Source organism: Cajanus cajan, chromosome 7 (assembly GCF_000230855.2).
Source record: "Cajanus cajan strain Asha chromosome 7, NIPB_CcT2T_4, whole genome shotgun sequence".
Classification (NCBI taxonomy): Eukaryota; Viridiplantae; Streptophyta; class Magnoliopsida; order Fabales; family Fabaceae; genus Cajanus; species Cajanus cajan.
Window position 1 is genome coordinate 56,881,346 of NC_138523.1, and position 22,539 is coordinate 56,903,884.

At 30.3% G+C, this 22,539-nt stretch overlaps 3 protein-coding genes and 1 long non-coding RNA gene across 4 annotated transcripts; 1 reads left to right on the forward strand and 3 right to left on the reverse strand.

The window, feature by feature from the left end:
- Positions 1 to 4,573: 4,573 nt before the first annotated feature.
- LOC109818706 (gallate 1-beta-glucosyltransferase 84A24) lies at positions 4,574 to 6,358 on the reverse strand. Its single transcript, XM_020384239.3, has one exon. The coding sequence runs from the start codon at positions 6,227 to 6,229 to the stop codon at positions 4,808 to 4,810; it is 1,422 nt and encodes a 473-aa protein (XP_020239828.1). The 5' UTR covers positions 6,230 to 6,358; the 3' UTR covers positions 4,574 to 4,807.
- A 3,296-nt stretch (positions 6,359 to 9,654) lies between these two features.
- On the reverse strand, positions 9,655 to 11,466 carry LOC145949477 (uncharacterized). Its single transcript, XR_014427687.1, has 3 exons — positions 11,435 to 11,466; positions 11,245 to 11,343; positions 9,655 to 9,967 (listed from the first exon to the last, which is right to left on the reverse strand). It is a non-coding gene; the product is annotated as an uncharacterized LOC145949477 (long non-coding RNA).
- Positions 11,467 to 13,588: 2,122 nt separating this feature from the next.
- Positions 13,589 to 15,450, forward strand: LOC109789821 (gallate 1-beta-glucosyltransferase). The gene has a single exon (XM_020348859.3). The coding sequence runs from the start codon at positions 13,626 to 13,628 to the stop codon at positions 15,054 to 15,056; it is 1,431 nt and encodes a 476-aa protein (XP_020204448.1). The 5' UTR covers positions 13,589 to 13,625; the 3' UTR covers positions 15,057 to 15,450.
- Positions 15,451 to 16,331: 881 nt separating this feature from the next.
- On the reverse strand, positions 16,332 to 21,355 carry LOC109794733 (lipase 1). The gene is made up of 9 exons (XM_020354176.3): positions 21,083 to 21,355; positions 20,885 to 21,007; positions 20,396 to 20,536; positions 20,209 to 20,319; positions 19,977 to 20,120; positions 19,857 to 19,897; positions 19,665 to 19,741; positions 18,204 to 18,299; positions 16,332 to 16,850 (listed from the first exon to the last, which is right to left on the reverse strand). Exons 1-9 carry the CDS (start codon positions 21,245 to 21,247, stop codon positions 16,528 to 16,530), a joined length of 1,221 nt encoding a protein of 406 aa, XP_020209765.1. The 5' UTR covers positions 21,248 to 21,355; the 3' UTR covers positions 16,332 to 16,527.
- Between the last annotated feature and the right edge of the window lie 1,184 nt (positions 21,356 to 22,539).

Sequence of the window (22,539 nt, forward strand, 5' to 3'; positions counted from 1 at the left end):
ATTTAAACATAATTCAACCTTATAAAATCACCTAGTAAGTTAAGTATTGTTTTTCACTTATATACTAAGTAGTTGTCTAATTTCTATATGAGAATAATATATTTGTAATAAAAATTATTTTTTTCTTTTATATTAACTCAGTCGATAATCAAAAACTAAATTTATTTTAAAGTCTAAAAATTATCGATGTAACTCTTGTTTCTTTTAATAAATTTTTTTTACAAACATAATTAATTATGTTAGATCTTATTGGTTATTTGTATAAAAGCTTAAACATTAAACAATTGAAACAACAGATTTATCTTGACATTGGTTTAATATTTTATATTATTTAATAACTTAATAAAAAATACTTTTATTAATTTTAAAATTTAAGAAAAGTGTATTGGATTAAAACTATAGAAGATTTTAAATTTTATATTATAAAAATGTATTGTGATATTCAATTAATTTTTTTAATTAAAAAATTATGTGATATTCAATTAAGATAATTAATTTTTTAATACTATATTAAAATCTAGTACTATATTGAAAAACAATATTTTTTTAAGAATATATAATAATTTAATAATGTTTAATTAATATTTTTACTTAAAAAATATGTTGATTTAAAAAAAATTAATTAATTAATTTAAATAATAGATTTTATGAGATTTTTTAGTATAATTTTTATATAATTTATCCATCTAATAATCTCACCAAAATTTTAAGATTTGCGTATAATTTTTTTTTCTCTAATTTATTTTTCCTTTTTTCTCCCTTATCTTTTTTTTTCTTTTTCTTTTTCCTCTTCCTCTTCCTCTCTCTCTCTCCTTCCCCTTCCTCTCTCTTCTAAGGTATTTTCTATCTCATATTTTCTTTCTTGTTTTGTTTATTTCTATCATTTATTTCTTCCTTTTCTTCTTCTCTCTATTTTTTTATCCTATTTTTCTTTTTTATCTACCAATATTATTGATGTATAATTTATTAATATTTTTATTTTTTTAATTAATAAATATTTAAAATTAATTTTTTTTATTATTAAGTATTATATATTGTTAAAAAATTTTAATTATTGAAATTTAGTAAATTGTATTCCTACAAAAAAAATTAAAAATTTAAAAGTTATTAAATTACTACAAAGTCTTCTAAAATTCATAAGATTTTTTTTACTAAAAAAGTTTTATGAAATCACAATTCAATAGCTTCTTTGGTATTGATTTTGAATGAAATTCATGGACATATATTATGTACCATTATAACTTATACCTATATTTTTTTAACAATATACCAACATATATTTTATTTATAGTGTAGGTAAAAAACATTTAAATAAATATTGTGTAAATATAGGATGTACCACTAAATGACAATGTTTTTGTAGTTGTATAATTTTATTTTTTTAAAATACTTTTATATATTTTAATTTATTAGATTTTATGATTAAATTTAAATAAACATGAAACAAATTATAAAACAAAAGAAATTTTTAATCCATACAACGTGATTAACTTAAATCGATATTATTGTTATTTATATCTGAAATTGAAATATATATATATATATATATATATATATATATTTATTTATATATTATCATTATCTTAAATATATGTTATTTTAAGATAATTGGAAATAATTTATTTTGAAATTTAATTTATTCTTATACCATTATAGTTTTATCTACATTTAATGCTAGTTGTCATGTTGTCTTTTTTTTTTTTATATTTAAAAAAGATTAAAAAAAAGTCATATGTCAAAAATTCACTAATTGTTATACGGTCATCTTTTAAGTGTTGTTTGTCGGTGTCAAAAAACAAATCAGTTAATTTGTGACGATTTTAAATTCCTACAAAATGTATTTGAATTTTGTTTGATTCAATATTTTTTATAATTTTAAATTGTCCTAATATACAGCTTTATTTTTCTTATTTCACATTTTTTTGACGATTTTAAATTATCGAAAAATGTATCCATGTTATACCAAAATTTCATATTTAAAAAAATAAAAGAATTAAATATTTTATTATAAAATAGAATAACTAAAATTACTGATAAAAAAAGCAACTTAGCCTATATTAATTTATATATTTTTTAAAATTTTATTAAAAATAATTAAATTAAACATATATTTTGAAATTTTAAATATAAAAATGAAAAATATTTTTTAAAAAATTAAAAATATTTTCTAAAACCAAGCATATACTCACTCACTCTTATCTGTTGAGTCAGAAACAACTTTCTTTGGTGTCTTGTCTGGTATTGGATGTAAGATCGCTTTCTGTTTGGACTTTGGAGTTGTGTCATTGTTTTTATTCCCCAATAGAATTAATGATTGAGAAATACAATGCTCTCATCATTTTTTATTTTTTTTTTACATTTGGAGAAAGAAAAAGAAGCTAAAAAACAGAAACAAAACACCAAAACTAATGGTGGGACGATCTTATTAATAACATTTTCCGTATAAATCATACAATTATGAAGATTTCATGTTTTATTTAACGAATTCAACTCATAATTTTATAGATTTTAATAAACTTTAATTAGTAAAAATCGTATGTTAGAAAGAATATTTATCATCACTCTTCGTCTTCGTACATAATTATATTTGATATGATTAACAATATTTTCTTGGATTTGCTTCTTATAAAATATACTCATGATAGCTATTTTCTAATTTCTTTTTGGTTCGCAATAAGGGTATTCTTGACAATAGTGGAAGGCTAATTTTTTCTAAGACCTAAAAATCATTGAAGTCTCTCTCTTTATACACATGGGCATGACTATAGGAATTATCAAACCTTTGAGAAATGAGAACAACAGGCTAAAAGAACTCACTTAGTTATCTATCAATTCTAATTAATGGTAGAGAGTTATGAAAAAAGCAAATACACACATAATAAATTTTAAAGTTAATTAATTTTTCAAAATTTTTTTATAAATAATAGTTATTATCACACTTATGTATTTTACTCACTTTGGAGAATTTAATTTTTTTAGCCAAACTATTATGTATCATTTTTTTTTATTTTTTTTGAAGAACTATTAGTATTTAAGAAATTTAAAACTCGTTTAAGTTTTTTATTGACCAATATTCTAATTTAATATTTTAAGAATATGAATTAATAATTGAACAATAAATTTTAATTAAAAATGCATTAAAAGTTATATAGAATAAAATCATATATTATTTTTGCTTATAAAAGTAGTAAAAACTCATTGTGACTATAAGAAATGTTATATATAATTACATATAAAATATGTTATTATAAATATAATATACTTAAGTATATATCTACTTAACATATAGTTGCACATAATTTTAGTATTAATTTTGAATGATATTGAATAATATATTTTATGTCATTATAAGTTATATTTATATTTTTTTATTAATATACTAATATATATTATATTTATTTTATAAATAAAAATAATTTTTAATGATAATTTTTATGTTACTATAATATGTGTGTATCTATATGATATTTTTTTCTTAGTGCATTAATATCGAATATCGTATTGTATTTGTATTAAAAAAATTTGCTTTAAATTTTAGTTAATTTCCTTATTACGTTTGTAAACATTTAACTTAATATAAGATTATCCCAATTAGCTGAAATGAAACAAGTAGAAATTAAGTAAACATATTTTGATTAAAATTAAAATATAATAAAACTGTGCACCAATTAGTCATTTTTTAATTTGTTGCCATCAATTTCTTGAAGACTCTTGAATGGAAGGATCGTGTACGTCTCTTGGGTGATTTGATTGCACGTACGGCTGTGGTCGGAAATTCAATATTTTTTTCCTAGTCATTGTCTATTTATCTTTTTCATGCCATGTTTGGTTGCAGTGAAATTAAGGGAAAAAAACATAGGAAGAGAAAGAAAGAAAAAAAACAACAGTCATGAGAAATAGTTTGCATATTTTTCTTATAATTTTATATATGTGTGTTTCTCATTATATATTATACATGCTTTAAAACTCGTACATATCAAAATAATTTGTTTCTTTTTAAATTAGTATTTAATAAAGTGAAATTACACTTTTCTTAATTTGTTAATCAATACCAAAATTACTCTGGTTAATATTAAGCTTAATTAGATATTTATACTCATTATTGTAATAATATTCCATTGACTAAATATTTTTTTAGAATTTTCAGCAATAAAAAATAAAAAATCATGTTTATTAATATTTGTATTATCAATAAATAAACTTTAATAAACTAAACTATCTTAATTTCTTAATTCATTATTATTTTAATAGGTCATTTATATATTGAAAAGCATTATTTGTGGCTATGTGTAATGCATAAATATGGTGAAGTAAATTAAAGCAAGGAGGCGTGTGTGACATTAATTAATAGGAAACAAAGTACTAAATCAACGGAAGCAGCCAAGACAAACACGTTAAAGGAGATGTTGACTATTTAATTTAAGGAGAAGCTGATAATTAAGCGCTTCATTTTCTGCGACTGCCACCTGTTCAACTTTTAACTATAGACTAAGATTACATTTATAATTATTAAAACCATTTTCGAAGTGGTATACGTTGAATATTTTTCATATCCAAAAATAATTTTATCAACGTAGATTCAAGCATAAATGATATACACTTGCTAAAACAAGTTACATCTCACGACTTTAATTGTTTTGAGACATTTTATAAATCATACTATATCTATGTTGCAGAACATTTAGTATGGTTTCAGAAATACAGATGCTGCAAGTTGGAAGAGTAGTAGAGATAGTTAAGACGGAGCTACTCGCATTTGATTTTTCTATTCTCTGCAACAATGTTATGAAGGGACATAGAGGTACCCTTATATTTCCTTTGCTCCACGTTCTTTAATATCTTTGACAAATGCATCAAGGTTTCTTGTAGAAGAGCCACCGACAGCCACTGCTTCCTCTGCAGCCTTCTTCCAGTTGAAAGCGTTTTGCTTCAACTCTTGTGCTTTTGGCCCTATTGTTGCTTCCAATATGCACTTCTTCACCTCATCTCTGCTTATCACTTTCTTCTCAGCCTGCCCATAACCCACTCTAATCCCCACACCATACACATCCACCAAGAACTTTGCATTTGTGACTTGATCTCCCCATGCTGGAAATGTCAACATTGGCACTCCATAACTCAGTGCTTCCATCGAAGAGTTCCATCCACAATGTGTCATAAAACATGTCACTGAAGGATGTCCCAACACTTCCTCTTGTGGGCTCCACTGCACCACTTTGCCTTTCTCTCTTGTTTCCTCAAGGAATCCACTTGGCAGAACATGAGGGGAAACCCCAAATTCCTTAGGAGGTGGCTTTAACACCCACAAAAATGAGACATGAGAGTTCAATAGTCCATATGCTATTTCACTCACTTGCTCTTGAGGCAAGTACACTATACTCCCAAAGGAGATATACACCACTGATTCTGGTGCCCTTGAGTTGAGCCACTCTATGCAATCATCACTCTTCATAAAATCTCCACGTATATCTCTTGTGGATGGATCTTTTGGGATCTTGAACAAAGGACCAACAGGCCTTATAACCAAAAACTTTGAAAGATACTCGATGTAGTCATGCTCTAGTTCCTCAAAACTATCCACCAACACGCAGAACGGTGTGGACAAGTTCTTAAACTGTTCCAATATGAGTGTCCCGAAAATTGGATATGGACTAAACGGATGCAGAAAATCTGGAACTTCATTGTATTTAAGGACTACAGAAGGCAAGTGAACATCAATATAAGGATCTGCATCTGAAGGGAAACTTACCAGTTTGTGGAAATAGCTATAGTAAGTGGTGAAGACAGCACTAGATTGAATCCATAGCATGGCAGAAGGAACAGCATGTTGAGCAGCCACATCACAAACCCATGGAACAAAGGGGTTGTTTATGATGCATGAAATTGGATGGTTTTCCTCAGCATGCTTCTTGATCACTTGGGAAACATATTGCTTCACAACAAGCTCAAGCTGTGCACAGTGCTCAGTGAGACTTAGCTTCTTGGTACCATCACTTGCCGTGGCATCTGCAAAGAAATCGAACTTGAGAAAACCATCACCAATTGGAATCACTGATTTCTCAGTGATGTTGTTAGCGGATCGCATGTGTTTTCCAGCGATCTCTGAGGTGGTGAAGGTTACAAATAAGCCCTTTGCAGCTAGGCACTTGGCTAGTCTAAGCAAAGGGTTTATGTGTCCTTGTGCTGGATAGGACACCATGAGGACGTGAATGGGAGATCCAGACCCCATTTTCTTCTTCCTTCAATGTTTTTTTTCTTACCACCCTAAGATTAAATAATGTGCAAGTGGAACGACTCAGGGTATGTTTGGTTTGCCGTCTAGGCACCCAAACGGAGGTTTAGTTAGCTGTATCTGTTTGTTTGGTAATTTTTTTTTTAATTTTATTATCTTTAAAACGTATGTTACATTCAAAGCAATATTTCGTTGAACGAAAAGTTTTCATTTCTTAATTTTTCTATCTTGTATTTTATTTTGGAGTATATACAATTAATTATTGTATTTTTCTTTTATATATTCTATTATACTTAATTAAATCTTGTATTCATTTTTATTTAATTTTTTTTAATAACAAAAAATTATTAAAAATAAATTTGATTAATAATATTAATATCAAAATATAAAATAATAACAATAAATTTTTTTTATCAATTCAAATATACTAAATAAAAAAATAAACAATATTAATATCATTATAAAATATATATTTATTTTAGTATTTTTCATTAATATTATTCAAACAACTTTTATTTTAACAAAGTACTTATGAAATAAAAGTATCCAAACATAAATCAAGTTATTTTAAACTTACTTTTAACTAAATTTAAGTTTACAAAATTATGTTGAACTAAACTTAACTTTTTCAACTGAAATTCAAACACACACCGAATAGTTTTTAGTATTATCGTGCACACTTCATGTACCAAACAACCATTCTGCTTGCCTTTTGGTCAAATTCTTATACTACTTTATTCAACCACTCCTCAGACAAGCACCTATCTATAATAAACAAAATATATGATAAGATTACATGTAAGGACTGACATATGAAAAATCATGGTTGATATGTATACCTTTTCAATTCTCTCCACCTACATCCAAAAAAATATATATATACGCAGATAGATACAACGAGGGTAGTGAAGGTGAAGGTGTATGGTGTGTACGGTGGTTGGTTAGGTACTGAAAAGTTCGGGTTGAAACTATGCAAACTCGTAAATAAATTTGATTTTTATTTTATTCATTAAGAGATATAAATCGATCGCTATCAAATAAATTTAAAATGATGGAACCAAAGACATCTTTTCCATCTTTTGTTAGTTCATACATAAAATTATGCATAAACAAAACAAATATAATTACTGCCACACAACCTTTACATATATATATATATTACCAGTGGCAAAACATTTTCAGAATACAGGATTTTGAATAAATGAAAGTAACATATGATTTTATACAAATTCTGAAATCAAGTTTCCAGTACATAACTAAATATGAAAAAAATTCTTTTGTAAATATTTGTATGTAGAGAACGGGCTGGTTTTAACCCTAATACGGTAATGAGGTCACAATTTTTTAGTTATGAACCACCGGCAAATTGTTTAAACATTTGTATCTACAATATTCTGACATTTTTTTTAAAGAAAAATTCTGCGAAGGATGTCTTCTAGTTAACTGTCTTTATTTTATTTTATTTTATTTTATTTTTTAACTCAAAGAGAATACGTTAAGATAAAACAATTTCGTGTTACTTAATTTACGTGATCAATGTTTTGCTAACTAGTTATTTGCTTGATAGATATTATTTTCAAGTAAATTATTATTATTATTATTACATATAAGATCATTTTAATATATACTTTTCTTTACGTATACTTACGTATTTTCATATTTTATGATGCATATCTTAGATATTTTCTTAATAAATAATATATTTTTAATCAATTGAGTTTGATTTTGGTACATTATTAATGTATATATTTTTGTTGTGTAGATATGTATTCATAATGAGAAACAATCATATTTAAGTTTAATATATATAACTATTATGGGTTAACAATTTTTTTAATATTTAATACAATCGCATATTTAACACTTAAATACAACCACTTGTTAGACTTGAAGAATCATATGTCATTAATTTGATCTATGTTCTTTGCATTAAATGTAATTCTTTTTACAACCAACTAATTAAATACCGCCTTACATATTTTAGTAGTTTATAATTAAAATATAATTTTTATTATTATAATAATTATTTTTAATTACTTGTGTCTAGTTTGAAAACACTACCGATGTAAAAAAAAATCACATTGTTAATTAATTAGAAATAACTTTAAATCAATTATCAACTATTTAATTATATTAATATTATAAGATTTAAATATATTTTTAGTTTTTTAAATTTAAGGTAAATTTATTTTTTGTCTTTCAAATTTAAAATTAGTCTTTTTAGTCTATGATTTTAAAAAAAAAAGTTGTTTGTCTTTTATATTTAAATATTGTTAAAAAATTAAATATTGTTACAGAAAATCTACCTATTATTATTTTTATTAGTGAAAATATCATATTAAACTCGATCGACATTATATAAATTTCTCGATCTGTCACTTTAAGATATGTTATTGGTGACATGAAGTAGTAGTATAAATCATACTTCCTATGAATTTTTATATTTAAGCAAATTCTTTTTTTTTTTACATGAATTAAAAAGTTAACTAAATGTATTTAATTTTCAAAATTTTGCATAAAATATGCAACAATCTTTTTTATGATACACTACATTTTCGAGTAAAACACTCAATTTAGTTTTTCAAAAAAAAAATTTAACATCTAGATTCCTAAATTTTAACTTCTTTATGATGTGTTTGGATGAAGAATTTTATAAATTGAAGGAAATTGAAATTTTTGGTATTTGAAGTATTTTGTTTTCAATTTTCATCATTCTTAAAGTATTTTTTTGGATAAGTCAATTCAAATTTCTTAGATTTTAAATTGTTTGTTTGGATGTGACAATTTAGTTCTACTATGGTAAAATTGATTTTTAAAATATATTTATATGCTTATATTTTAAAATTAAATTTTATAAAAATAAATATTAGCCAATTTTTAAATATTTAATTATTTTAAAGTAATATTAAATAATATTTAATAATTTAAAAATATTTAAAAATATTCAATAATTAAAAGCATGAAGAGATGAGAGATAAGATGAAATATATAAGTGAAATAAGAAAAAAAAATATGAGAAATTCTAAATTCCTACTTTTTTGAGAAAATTTGAAAATCTACTATTTTAAAGAATTTCACAAATACTTGAATTTCAAAATCTTTATAAATTCTCCATCCAAATAAAATATTTCTCCTCAACGAATTTGAAATCCTTCAAATAATTGAATTACTTCATTTAAATTTCTCATCCAAACACACTCTTATGTAAGTTAATTAATGTAGCTATTGTACTCAATTATTAACTCTTGGTCTTATGACCTATCAACAATTAATTGCCACACGTATTCTCTCTCCCAACTATTGTGCAAAAGTTACAAATTAAGTAAATTTAGACACGTGATAAAGTAAGATTTAAATTTTTTTAATTTAAAAATAACTAAAGTGATGATTGAATGACATATTTATTTCTACCGACTCTCATTCTTATATTCCACAATAATAGATAGTGTAACGACCCGCCACGGTCTCTACACTTAGTGGAATCGCACTACAAATAGTTAACTAAGAGAATATTAAACTGGATAACACATACATACAGACATAAATATAAAGATCGAAATAATTAAGTTTCTGTATATAAAATATAGCACCATATATGTACAGTCATCCCAAAATATTCCTTAGTGCCGGTCAAGCACTGACAAAAAAAAAATGTTACCCAGAATGGTAACTCAAAACACGAGACTCAGCTTCTCGTCTCACAACGATCATCTCTACTCCCAAGCTAACCCTGACCTGCTCCCATACCAAGTATGATCATCGCAGTTCCACCACATGGAAAACAGAAGGGTAAGCTAGAATTCAAAGATCAATAATAAAAGTACAGAATAAAAATTCTATACTACACATGCATCCCAAATCCTGTCCCTAAGGAACCTTTCATCTCAATCAATCATTCATTCACCCAACATGAAGTCAAACACCACACTTCATCATATTAATAATCATGCAATGAATGCAACTCATGACAGATAGGCATACATATCAATCATCTAATGCGTCGTCACGCATACACCTAGGAGATCTCCATAACAATAGAGCTGTATAAGTGACATTCCATCCTACCGAAACCACCCCAACCGTTTTCACGCCCAATGCGCCCGCTCGGTCACAGCTAAACAGGATATATAATCCTCACTCGGGTTTACTCGGATGATGTCACTTACACACTTGGAAGTCCAGATCCACCGTCAGGTATAGCACAGCTGGGTACGGGCTTACCACGACCTTGGCATGCATTGACCAAGTCAATTGTGGAGTTCGCCCACCGACTATCCGCAAGGATCCACGCACCTTCCCGAGTACTTGGTTAAGGGAATAACCCTCGACCTCATACCCCGCTCCAACACTAGCTAAGGACTTAGAGGAGACTCACCCAACCCAGTGGCTTGTCTGAGCACCACTCTCCCAAATCCAGTGGCCTCCCAGAGCACCACTCTCATAAATCAGTGGTCTATCCAAGCACCACTCTCAAGAGACTCTATGTGAGCTCTTCCAGTTCGAAAATATTTTTCCTCTCCTCAAGTCCTAGGCTAGACTCATGCCATAGGCATCGCATGCAATCATGCATCATACATCATAATGGTCTGCCCACCATCATGATCAACAACCATACACATGTCATAAGACATCACATGCAATAATGCATCATACATCATAAATGGTCTACCTACCATTATGATCAATACATACCATATGAACATATCATATTCAAACATTCATATATATCATCACAAAGCATACATATGAATCACACCTCACCATACATCATATATCATACATACATGATCTTAAACTCCAACTTTAAACATGCATAAGCATCAATTCATTCATAAATATATTCAAGCATAGTGTCGTCAACTCGCGCCTGGCCTAACACCAACCCAAGAGCTCTAAGCTCTTCCACGCCTGACACGCTCAACCTGTGCCCGGCCTAAAACTATTCAGAGAGTTCAAAACTCTCATCCAAATTAATAAATTCAGCCACATGCAAACAATCTAGCTTCCCTTACCTGAAGATTGGCTCAGATAGCCAAAGACTGAATCAAAAGTATAATTTCCCCTCGAGGCTCAACTCGAAACTTCAGTCCTCCCAAAACAAGCTTTCTAATCTGAAATTCAAGAAAAGACAGAAGGAGTTATTGATCTAGAGGAGAAAATGAGTTAAACAGAGAAATTTGGGAGAGAAAGGAGCTCACTGACCCAGAGACCTTCTCTCTAAAACTTCTCTCTAGAACCATAACTCCTCACGGCCCCCCCTTCACCCCTATTTATAGGCAATCCGGAGTGGCCAGAACGGCCCGTACCGGTACCGGAACGGCCCGTTCTGAACTCCCAGATCACGCACAAAATCCACGCCCAGAACGGCCCGTTCTGAAATCAGAACGGCCCGTTCCGGGACTCATCTGGAACGGCCCGTTCTCCCTCTGGAACGGCCCGTTCTCCCTCCGGAACGGCCCGTTCTCCCTCCGGAACGGCCCGTTCTCCTTCCCGGAACGGCCCGTTCTCAACTACAATATGTAGTTCAATTCAGTAGTGTGGAACGGCCCATTCCAGTTTGGGAACGGCCCGTTCTGGCTACTGAATCAGCCTTTTTTTTTTTTTTTTTTTTTTTTTACAATGTTACAGATAGAACCATTACCACTAAGATCTTTCTCACTTCTACCAAAAGAGTTTTGTGGTTCATTAAACATAGTAGAAACATCCATATTCGATTGATGGATTCTTACTTGAGATCTTTTAGAACAATCACTCATTTTGCTAAACTCCAAATTCAATAATTTAGCTTTTATAATAATGAATCTATAATCATAACAGATGAAGAAATTAAGGATTATTGTGATAGAAAAATTCAACTACAGAAAATTTGACGAGGTCCAACAAAATCTTTCATTTTAACTGACACCCATGACTAGTATATTTAAACATAATAAAGTGTCCGTTGCTAATTAGAAAGTACCAAAATCTTACATTATGATTCATATTAGGTGATTAAGACAAAGAATAACTAACTAGAAGAGAGAATAAGTGTCAACTTGTTACTTAACTGATCAACAAACTAACAGAGTTAGTATTTGAGTATAACGGAAGAACTTGTATAATAGAGTTAAAATTTTGGATCTTAGATGCCACAAAGTTTTTTCAGAAACCGATCGACTACCTCTATTATCTTTTAAGAACCAAATTAAGTGTTTACTCCTACATTTTCTAAAACATTCCCAACCACACCTATAATAATTAGTGGTCTTATTTATTGTCTTATGAGTATTTTTGAATTAAAAATATTAAATGAAGTTGATGATTGAATTTTCCTTATATTTTAGATAAAAATTTATTTATTTATTTTACTTATTTTACTTTTTTTTAATGGGAAAAAAGGAAAAAGACATAAATAATAAGCGTAATAAGTAAGTACAGACATAAAATAATAAAAGTAAGTGAAGCTGATTGATCAAAAAAACAAATTAAAAATGAAAGAAAAGAGTAAATGAATATATAAGTATAATAATCGGTATACCTATTATCCATTATTATGCATATGTCAAAATTTAAATTTAATTTATATCTTTCTAAATTTCTTTTTTTTTTTTACTATGTCATTTATATTGTTTATTATTTTCTCTCTGTCTCTCTTATGTTCTCTTTTTATATCATTCTTGAATTTAATATTTTTATCTTGTTTCGGAAACTTTGAAAATAATTATGATAAGCTTAAAATATTATTTTAGTTTTTATATTTTATTTATTTTACATTTTAATCTCTATAATTTAAAATATATATTTTTTTAATTTTTATAGTTTAATTTTTTATAGTTTAAGATAAATAATTTTAGTTCTTATACTTATAATTTTTTAATTATTTTAATTATTTTTAACATTGTTTTTACTAATATCTATTATTGAAATATCATTTTTTTACTCTCTTAAAATTGAAAATCTCTAATACGTTAACAAATTACGTTATAAAAAATTAATGATATAAATTAAAAAGATTAAAAATTGGCAAGTATAAAAATTATTTAGATTTATATTAAATTATAAAGATTAAAAAAATATAAAGATTAAAAAATATAAAGATTAAAATTATACACAGTAATTTATGATTAAATTATAAAATAAAAAATATTTACATTACAGATACATGAAAATTAAACTCATCAATTTAAATTAATTTCTTTAACCCTTGACATCCTCTATATATACACTGGTATAAAAAGAAAGCATGCATCATAAATTGAGTGCTGAACAATATAATTCCTTTTCTTATGGTGTCACACGATCCACGATGATAACGTCATGTGTGGTATGTAAAGAATATCCTCATGGCACATTATTTAATAATATTTAAGTACTATAATATACATCCCAAATCAAAGGCATCGAGTTAACGAAAATGGGGTCTGAAACTTCGATTCACGTCCTCATGGTGTCTTTTCCAGCTCAGGGACACATAAACCCTTTGCTTAGACTTGCCAAGTGCCTTGCTGCAAAGGGCTTATTTCTAACCTTCACCACCGCAGAGAGCGCTGGTAAACACATGCGAACCGCTAACAATATCACTGAGGACTCAGTGATTCCAGTTGGTGATGGTTTTCTCAAGTTCCAATTCTTCGAAGATGGCATGGAGGGTGATGGTACCAAGAAGATAAGTCTCAGTGAGCACTGTGCACAGCTTGAGCTTGTTGGGAAGCAATATGTTTCCCAAGTGATCAAGAAGCATGCTGAGGAAAACCATCCAATTTCATGCATCATAAACAACCCCTTTGTTCCATGGGTTTGTGATGTGGCTGCTCAACATGCTGTTCCTTCTGCCATGCTATGGATTCAATCTAGTGCTGTCTTCACCGCTTACTATAGCTATTTCCACAAACTGGTAAGTTTCCCTTCAGATGCAGATCCTTATATTGATGTTCACTTGCCTTCTGTAGTCCTCAAATACAATGAAGTTCCAGATTTTCTGCATCCGTTTAGTCCATATCCAATTTTCGGGACACTCATATTGGAACAGTTTAAGAACTTGTCCACACCGTTCTGCGTGTTGGTGGATAGTTTTGAGGAACTAGAGCATGACTACATCGAGTATCTTTCAAAGTTTTTGGTTATAAGGCCTGTTGGTCCTTTGTTCAAGATCCCAAAAGATCCATCCACAAGAGATATACGTGGAGATTTTATGAAGAGTGATGATTGCATAGAGTGGCTCAACTCAAGGGCACCAGAATCAGTGGTGTATATCTCCTTTGGGAGTATAGTGTACTTGCCTCAAGAGCAAGTGAGTGAAATAGCATATGGACTATTGAACTCTCATGTCTCATTTTTGTGGGTGTTAAAGCCACCTCCTAAGGAATTTGGGGTTTCCCCTCATGTTCTGCCAAGTGGATTCCTTGAGGAAACAAGAGAGAAAGGCAAAGTGGTGCAGTGGAGCCCACAAGAGGAAGTGTTGGCTCATCCTTCAGTGGCATGTTTTATGACACATTGTGGATGGAACTCTTCGATGGAAGCACTGAGTTATGGAGTGCCAATGTTGACATTTCCAGCATGGGGAGATCAAGTCACAAATGCAAAGTTCTTGGTGGATGTGTATGGTGTGGGGATTAGAGTGGGTTATGGGCAGGCTGAGAAGAAAGTGATAAGCAGAGATGAGGTGAAGAAGTGCATATTGGAAGCAACAATAGGGCCAAAAGCACAAGAGTTGAAGCAAAACGCTTTCAACTGGAAGAAGGCTGCAGAGGAAGCAGTGTCTGTCGTTGGCTCCTCAGCCAGAAATCTTAACGCATTTGTCAAAGATATTAAAGAACGTGGAGTTGTTATTGGCCACGAGATATAACTATAAGGGGACCATATTGTTCCTCGATGAAAAAAAGTACTTTCGTATATGTCATATCTACGTTGTGGAATAGATAAATTAACAAGTGTGTTTGATTTATCGTTTGAATATCGTTTAACAGAATTTTTTCACTTTCCAAGGCAGAAATGTAGAAGTAAGGAGGAGGTTCAGTTGGATGGAACGAAAATCAAATGTGGTTAGATGCGTCGTGCATTGATAAATACAGAAGCAAAATAAAATGTTTGCATGGGAACTACCTCCTATTCCAATAATAAAGATTGTATCTCTTGAAAGCATATTAAATGTTCTATAATCTGTACACTATCTCTTGAAAGCATATTAGACATTTGGACGACCTAGCTAGCTATGTTCAATGGTTGTTGATTTTTCTGAACGCGTGATGTTATCCATGAATGTCAATATTAATAGTCACATTTATATTCTTTACTGTTAGAAATTTAGCCGCAGATATCTTAACCTTTTTATTTTTCAAAACTTCATGCACGGTTATATTGGTACAGTTTAATTGTAAACTATAGAGGATTCAATTTTATTAACAGTTTTTTGATCTTACGTTTAAATACCTTATCCATAAGTTAAAAATACCTTGTCCATAAGATAAAATTGATTTTCTTGAAATGCTAAATGATTTTAACTTTTTCAAAAAAAAAACTTATTTAAAATTATTTTTATCTTATAAAAGAAATCTATTTATTTTATTTATTTATTTTTCAACAAGTGTTTATAGAAAAACTTAGGATAAAAGTTACTTTTAATCCTTCTAAAAAAAATTATAAATTCGCTTTTAGTCCTATAAATTTTTTTATGTATAAAGTAGTCCTTCTAAAATCATAATATGTTAGGTTGTTTTTTTTTTTTTTTTTTAACTTGGCCAATGATAGTATTCTACGTTGAAAACAAAAATACACTTGATAAATGAAAAAAAAAATTAGTCCCTCTAAATTTTTTAAATTTCTCTTTTGATCCTTCAAATTTTTTTATATTAAATTAGTCCTGTAAAAGTAAAACAAACTGGGTCTAATTTTTGGAAGATATTAATTTCATCTTGTTTAAGTTTGACAATAAATATAATTAGATTATTTATTTTATTTTATTTACTACTATAATGAATATATATATATCCATGAGTTATTATCATGTATATTCGCGAGGCATTATCGTGATAAAAATAATGATTTCAGCCCTACCTATTGTAGTTATTATGAATGCTGTCAGCTTTAACCAATGTGCTGATGGCCACCCGAAATGTCAAAATAATAATAATAAAGCGGGCGCTTTATTACACAAACATAGTAATCTTTATAGATCTGACATCATACTTACAAACAGAAAATCGAGTTGGACTTCACGTGATACTAATATTGTGACTTCACAGCGTGCGTAAACATTTATGAAGTCATACTAGTATAGACCATTATATTACATCTATCATACCGGAAGGAAGCAAGCTTTACATACTAGTAAATTTTCCCAATGATTTGAAAAATCTAATCATAGGGTCATAAAGATCTTGTTTTGCTTGCAAGCTTAAAATGAAGTCAATATGTCCATAGTTTTCGAGATAAACCACTTCCGGTGTGGATGGCAATTCCTTGAGTGTGTGCTGTAAATCAGTTACATCTGCTAAAGCGTCGTTTCCACCATATGCCATCCACAGAGGCAATGATTTGGGTATGCGGCTAAGGTCGAACTTTGGTGGTTTGAACTTGCCGTACTCTATCAGATTTTTTAGCTTTCCATAATCATACTTGGAGAAGCTACCTTTGCGGATCACTGTCAACAAATGAGGTCATCAGAGACAGAAAAACCAAGAATAATAATATAGCACATGAATTAACTGATTTCTAGAGCACCATAAAAAAATGTAAAAGCCGGGGTGAAAGTAGGTAACCAAACATGAAATGTCAGTTCAGAAATTTCTAAAATGACGTTCAAAAGACATGCTCTTGGAAATTATCAGATATTTGATAACAACATCAACTAAGCCTTTTCCCACAGTAGGGTCAAATACATGGGTTACATGACACCATAATAAATCAAATATTAGATAAAGAAAAGAATTTCAGTGCACTCATCTGCTGGCTTATCACCGGCCAAGAACAAGTGATGGCCGTTGCTAGCCAGTAATTAATCTTTGTACATATGAGATCTTTGGCAGGATAAAACATGTTATGAACATCATAAACATATATCGTATGGTGGTAATGCAACATACATTTCCAAAAATAGGAGAAAATATAGCAGATCTTGCAATCTATAAATAACACTACCTCATTTGAGGAAATCATCATACTCTTACAAACATATTTTTATGGCTTAAATATATTTTTAATTCCTTAAATTTAAAATAAATTTATTTTTATTCTTTCAAGTTTAAAACTTATCTTTTTAATCTATGTAATTTTAAAAAAATTTATTTTAGTCCTTATATTCAAATATTGTTTAAAAATTTATCAAATACTGTCGCATAAAACTTATCTATCGATATTTTTAACTGATATTGCATAATTGTCTTAATTTATCACTTTCATATATGTTATTAGTAACCTGATATAGACTAAAACAAATTTTTTTAAAATTATAAAGACTAAAAATAATAATTTTAAATTTAAGAGATAAAAATAAATCTCTTAAATTTGAGAAACTAAAAACATACTTAAGTCTATTTTTAACAACCATTATTTTGATGCATGGATCCAAGTACTAAATAGGTGATCATATTTATGAAGCGGTAAACAATAGTATCAAGCATCGACCACAAAAACAAACAAACAAGAATTAAGGTTGATATTTAGACAAATTATCAAATTCAATTCCCCTGGGTAATGTACATAAAACAAAACGTTGTCTTCAGAGTTCAAACTTATTTTCCAATATTTCTTCTCCCATCCCAATAAAAGCCAGTTTAGCTACTTGACATCATGCAAATGCAATGATCATTTAATTTATCAGACATGGTCAGAGGAAAATCTTTGATGTTAACAAGTAGTGGTATTCATAAGTAACAGCAACAATATATTATGGTAGCTAGTGGTACCACAAATTAAAAACAGCAGCCACACATACTTGGGACTGTCACAGCAAAATTGTCATTAAAGGCTACCAATTGAAGATAATAAAGCATACTCTGGAAAAGGTGGTTCAAGTTTTTGGAGGAGGATGCGTGAGGTTCTTGTTCAAGATAAAATTCCACACGTGACTCATTGAAGCAACAATTCTTCCCTGCAATTTCACCAAGTGTCTTGAGTAGAAGCATTTACCAAAAAAGAAGAAACAAACAAATAAACACAGCAAAACCATTGAAACGTGTAGAATGAGCCAAAAGAGCAACTTCTCATTTAATTGGTCAAAATGAGTTATTGAAAAAGTTAATCTACTGTTAGAAGACTACATCTATTAGCTCTTAACCAGATATGAACAGTTTGATCACCGCATTGAGTTTCAGGTAAAGACAGTGAACCAAAAACGATGGCAAGAATTTTTTTTTTTTTAAGGGAAGGGTAGTTTCTCTTTTTTTTTTTTTTTTTTTTTTCTTCTCGTACTTTTTGTTATTCTTTCTGTCGTAAGCACTTACGATCGGGAGTATCAAGGTCTGGTCTGATGCTGTGATGCATAAAAGGAATTCTGTTCCATGAAACCATGAATTTCTACTTCACATATATGATAAATGCCACATTTTTCTTGTTTTCAACAAAAGCAAAACTAAACAACTTCATTGAACGGCATGCAAATAGGAGAAATAATTGTCTTTCTAGGGTATCCCTTCCACGAAGTATTTCCCTTTCATACAAACTTTCTAATTCTCAGAACGAATCCTTCAATCCTCATCATTCTCACTATTTAACTGACCGATCTCCTCTAACAAACTGTCCCTAACTAATTGTCCCTTCCCTTCTGTCCTAACAGAGAGGGTTCACCCCTTCCACACACTCTAGAAGATATAGATTTCACATAACATCCAACTCAATGTTCCATCAATTTAAATTGAGTGGGCAGACAAAGTTTAGAAATCCAGAAATTTGCAATCTGTTATTTGGACCAAGTTGAATTCACTTGCAAACACACAAATTTTGAGTTCATGGCACTTGCATAGCAGGAAGTATCATGGTTGCTGCAACAACTCAACTTATCTTAACCGAGTACTGACACTTAAATGGTGAAAGACGGGAAAAAAAAGATTGAGAAAGCCTTTCAAGCATGCAGACAGAGAGGAATTGTCTTCACATGTCATGCACACTCGTATATTTATGAACCAAAGAAGCGAGATGCCTCAGCCCTACTAATGGACAACTGTACAAACTTACAACAACGCATCCAACAGAGAAAAAAGAAATTAACCTATTGTCACTTTAATCCTCCTGCAGATAATGGCAATAGAGAGCTCCATGACATGGAAAATATTATTTGGATAGGTGAGTTTAGCACTATCACAAACACAATAGACTAGAGTTTTCAAATTTGGAGAAGACGATCACAGTTTCAACAAAGAGCTAATTTCAGCATGAACATTTACAGCCTAGCATGTGAACTCAATCAAATCCTTGCAAAAAGGCCGACACATACTGAGCAAGTGATAGAGACATGAACCTGTTATTGATGAAAGCATGTCATTGCAACTTAGGCGGGTATCACATAAGGAAACCAAGAGATTAGCCGCCCATTCGCTGAAAGTGAAATAAGAAAAACACATAGTGAACATTTACTGAACTAAAAATACATTGTAGAAAATAAGCAAAAGAAAAACAGAACAGGACATAATCAAAATTGAAATGTAAAAACCTTTTGAAATTTAGTTGATGAACGCCCATGGAAAGGATCATCTGAACAAAACCAGGAATCACTTGTCATCTCAAGGATCCGCGTTTACAGTAAAAATGAATAGAACGCAGTATAAAATACCTTATCAATGTGCATCTTAACCATTCTAAGTACAAGAGGTGCACTGACATGATCCAAGTACGATATTGGAGATAGAAGAGCTGCAGCCGCAACCTTTTTTACTATCTCGGGTTGAGTGAAGGCAGCAAAAGATATAATTGTCCCCTAAAAAGGATGGGAAAGCACAAAAATTGTAAGCTATAACAATCACCAAATAGCAAGTGAAAAGCACGACATCAAGAATCATAAATACCTGTGAATGCCCAACTACGAATATCTTTGAGTTTGTTATTGAATTAATGTAATTGATTATTTCTGCTACATCATACAGGGCTAACTCCTGCCAACTCCAATCCCAAAATTGCTACAAAGGGACCAAAGCTCAATTAGTGACACGTGTCACGAATATTATAACAGGAATGATAAAGCAAGCTATCCACCTTATTCTTCTCTGGTAAAGATACATGGCCATGGCTCCAGCGTGTTCCACGCACGTTCCCTACCCAAACATCAAAACCATGATCTGCAAGTACGAAGCCAAGTGATTGGTCCGGAGTGTTTAGAAACCATGCATCACCTGCCTGATCGCATTAACAAATCACTGCTGAGATTCAATCAAACGGTTCAGAAAAACCTAAAATGAAATTCCACACCAACAAGAGTAAGGAACTCTCCTTCCTAATCCTTCCCCTAAAAAAAGTCAACGCATAAAACATGACACAAATGTTTGGAGTTTGGCATAAAAGAGAAAAAGCCTCAACACTATAGTCTATAGCAGTGGACTGTAGTCACAACAACGTTTAGAAAACGGCTACAATCAAATACAAGCACGTGCGATTTGAATGAAAAGCAATTGCGTTGAGATAGGAAAAGGGAATTGTATCGTAGTAACGCATTTATTGCATTGAGAAGCAAGATGAGGTAGCGACCATGAATAAGCCATGCAGAAGCAGAACCGGAGGGCCTCGTTCTGCATCGTGCCCGAGACGAAGAGCAGAAGAAGAAGAAGAGACACGCTGAAGACCTAGCAAGAAACCGTCCTTGGTTTGAATCTGAAATCCGATATTGAATTGTGAGAATAATTGCAAATGATATTGATGCGAAAGAAGTATGAAAGGAGGTGGTACCGTATATTCGGAGCAGGGGTAACCGGAGGGAAGAATGAGTTCCTCACACAAACTGTGTTGAGGTTTTTGGTGGGTACCGCCGTCGAAGCTGTGAACGGTGTTTCCATTTCCCGAGAGAATGGAGAGAGTTATGGCCAGTGTGGCCAACAACCTCTCAATCCCCATCCCCTTTTGCTATTCTCAACTCTCAACCACCTCTGATCCTCTGCGGCAATTCGCAGCTCTCATATAATGCTCGCGGCCTTCCACGGCTCACCATCCGCCACGCGTCCTTCCATGTGAATTTGTCACTGTTTATTATTTAGCCTCCTGCGTGCGTCAGGATAAAAATTAACTAATTCGCTCTCTCTTTATTTTGTTCGTTATCTTTTACTTTTCAGTTACGTCTCCAATGGGGCCCAACAAACATCTCACCAAAAATCATATGTTACTACCTACTACCCATTATTTATTCTTTAAAATCACATAAATTAATTATTATGTGATAATGCATGAATATTATTAATATGTGATTAGTGATTATAGAGAACAAGTACATTTTAATTAAATTCATATAATATTTTAAAAACTTGAAAATCCATGTTTACTAAACCTCTAAAAACTTTCTTGCATTGTACTGTAAATGTAATTCTGTTATTTATAGTGTAACCTTATGAAAAATGTTGTAGTAACTAACATAATCACTTGAAAGACACTCAAAATTGAAATGGGATGAGTTTCCGTGGCATGTAATTTTGGAAGCAGATTGAGTGCGGAAGTTTCATGGAATGGAATGTACTCCGTAAAAAATGGTTTCCGCCACGCGCACATGAGAGAGAGCAGTGAAGGACTTGACAGACACCTGTTAGCAAACCTTCTCCATTCAGCCGTTTTTTAATCACCTTCCAACACGACAAACTTCTTATTTTATATTATAGTGAATTATTAGGCATCAATAATTTGTGTCTAATAAATAAATATAAAAAAAAATAGGAGTCTCTGATCTGACTATACCGAGCGTATACACAACAACTCTCTTTTATTGGTCCATGTAACTGGCATGGCATGGAATTTGTGAACCGGGCTCCAAACTGGTCCAGCCTGCACTAGTTTTTGGGCCGCTGCTCTCATCTATCCTCCAAACACTTTATCTATCTTAATAAAGGATGTTAACCCCAACAAATTAGGATTAATTTATGAATTAAATGAGTTCATCTTAAGATAAAAAAAATTAGAGGATTAAATATGTTTAATCCCTCAAATTTAAGATAATTTTTTCCCTTCAATTTATAACTATTGTTATTAATCTTATAATTTTCAAAAATCTTGTTTTATTCTCAGATCACTAATAATATATTTAAAAATGACAAATTAAGACAATTATACCATCAAATAGGTTTAATATAATGTTTTCACTAACAAAGATATCACTAGATAGATTCTATGTGACAACATTTAACAAATTTTCTAATAAAATT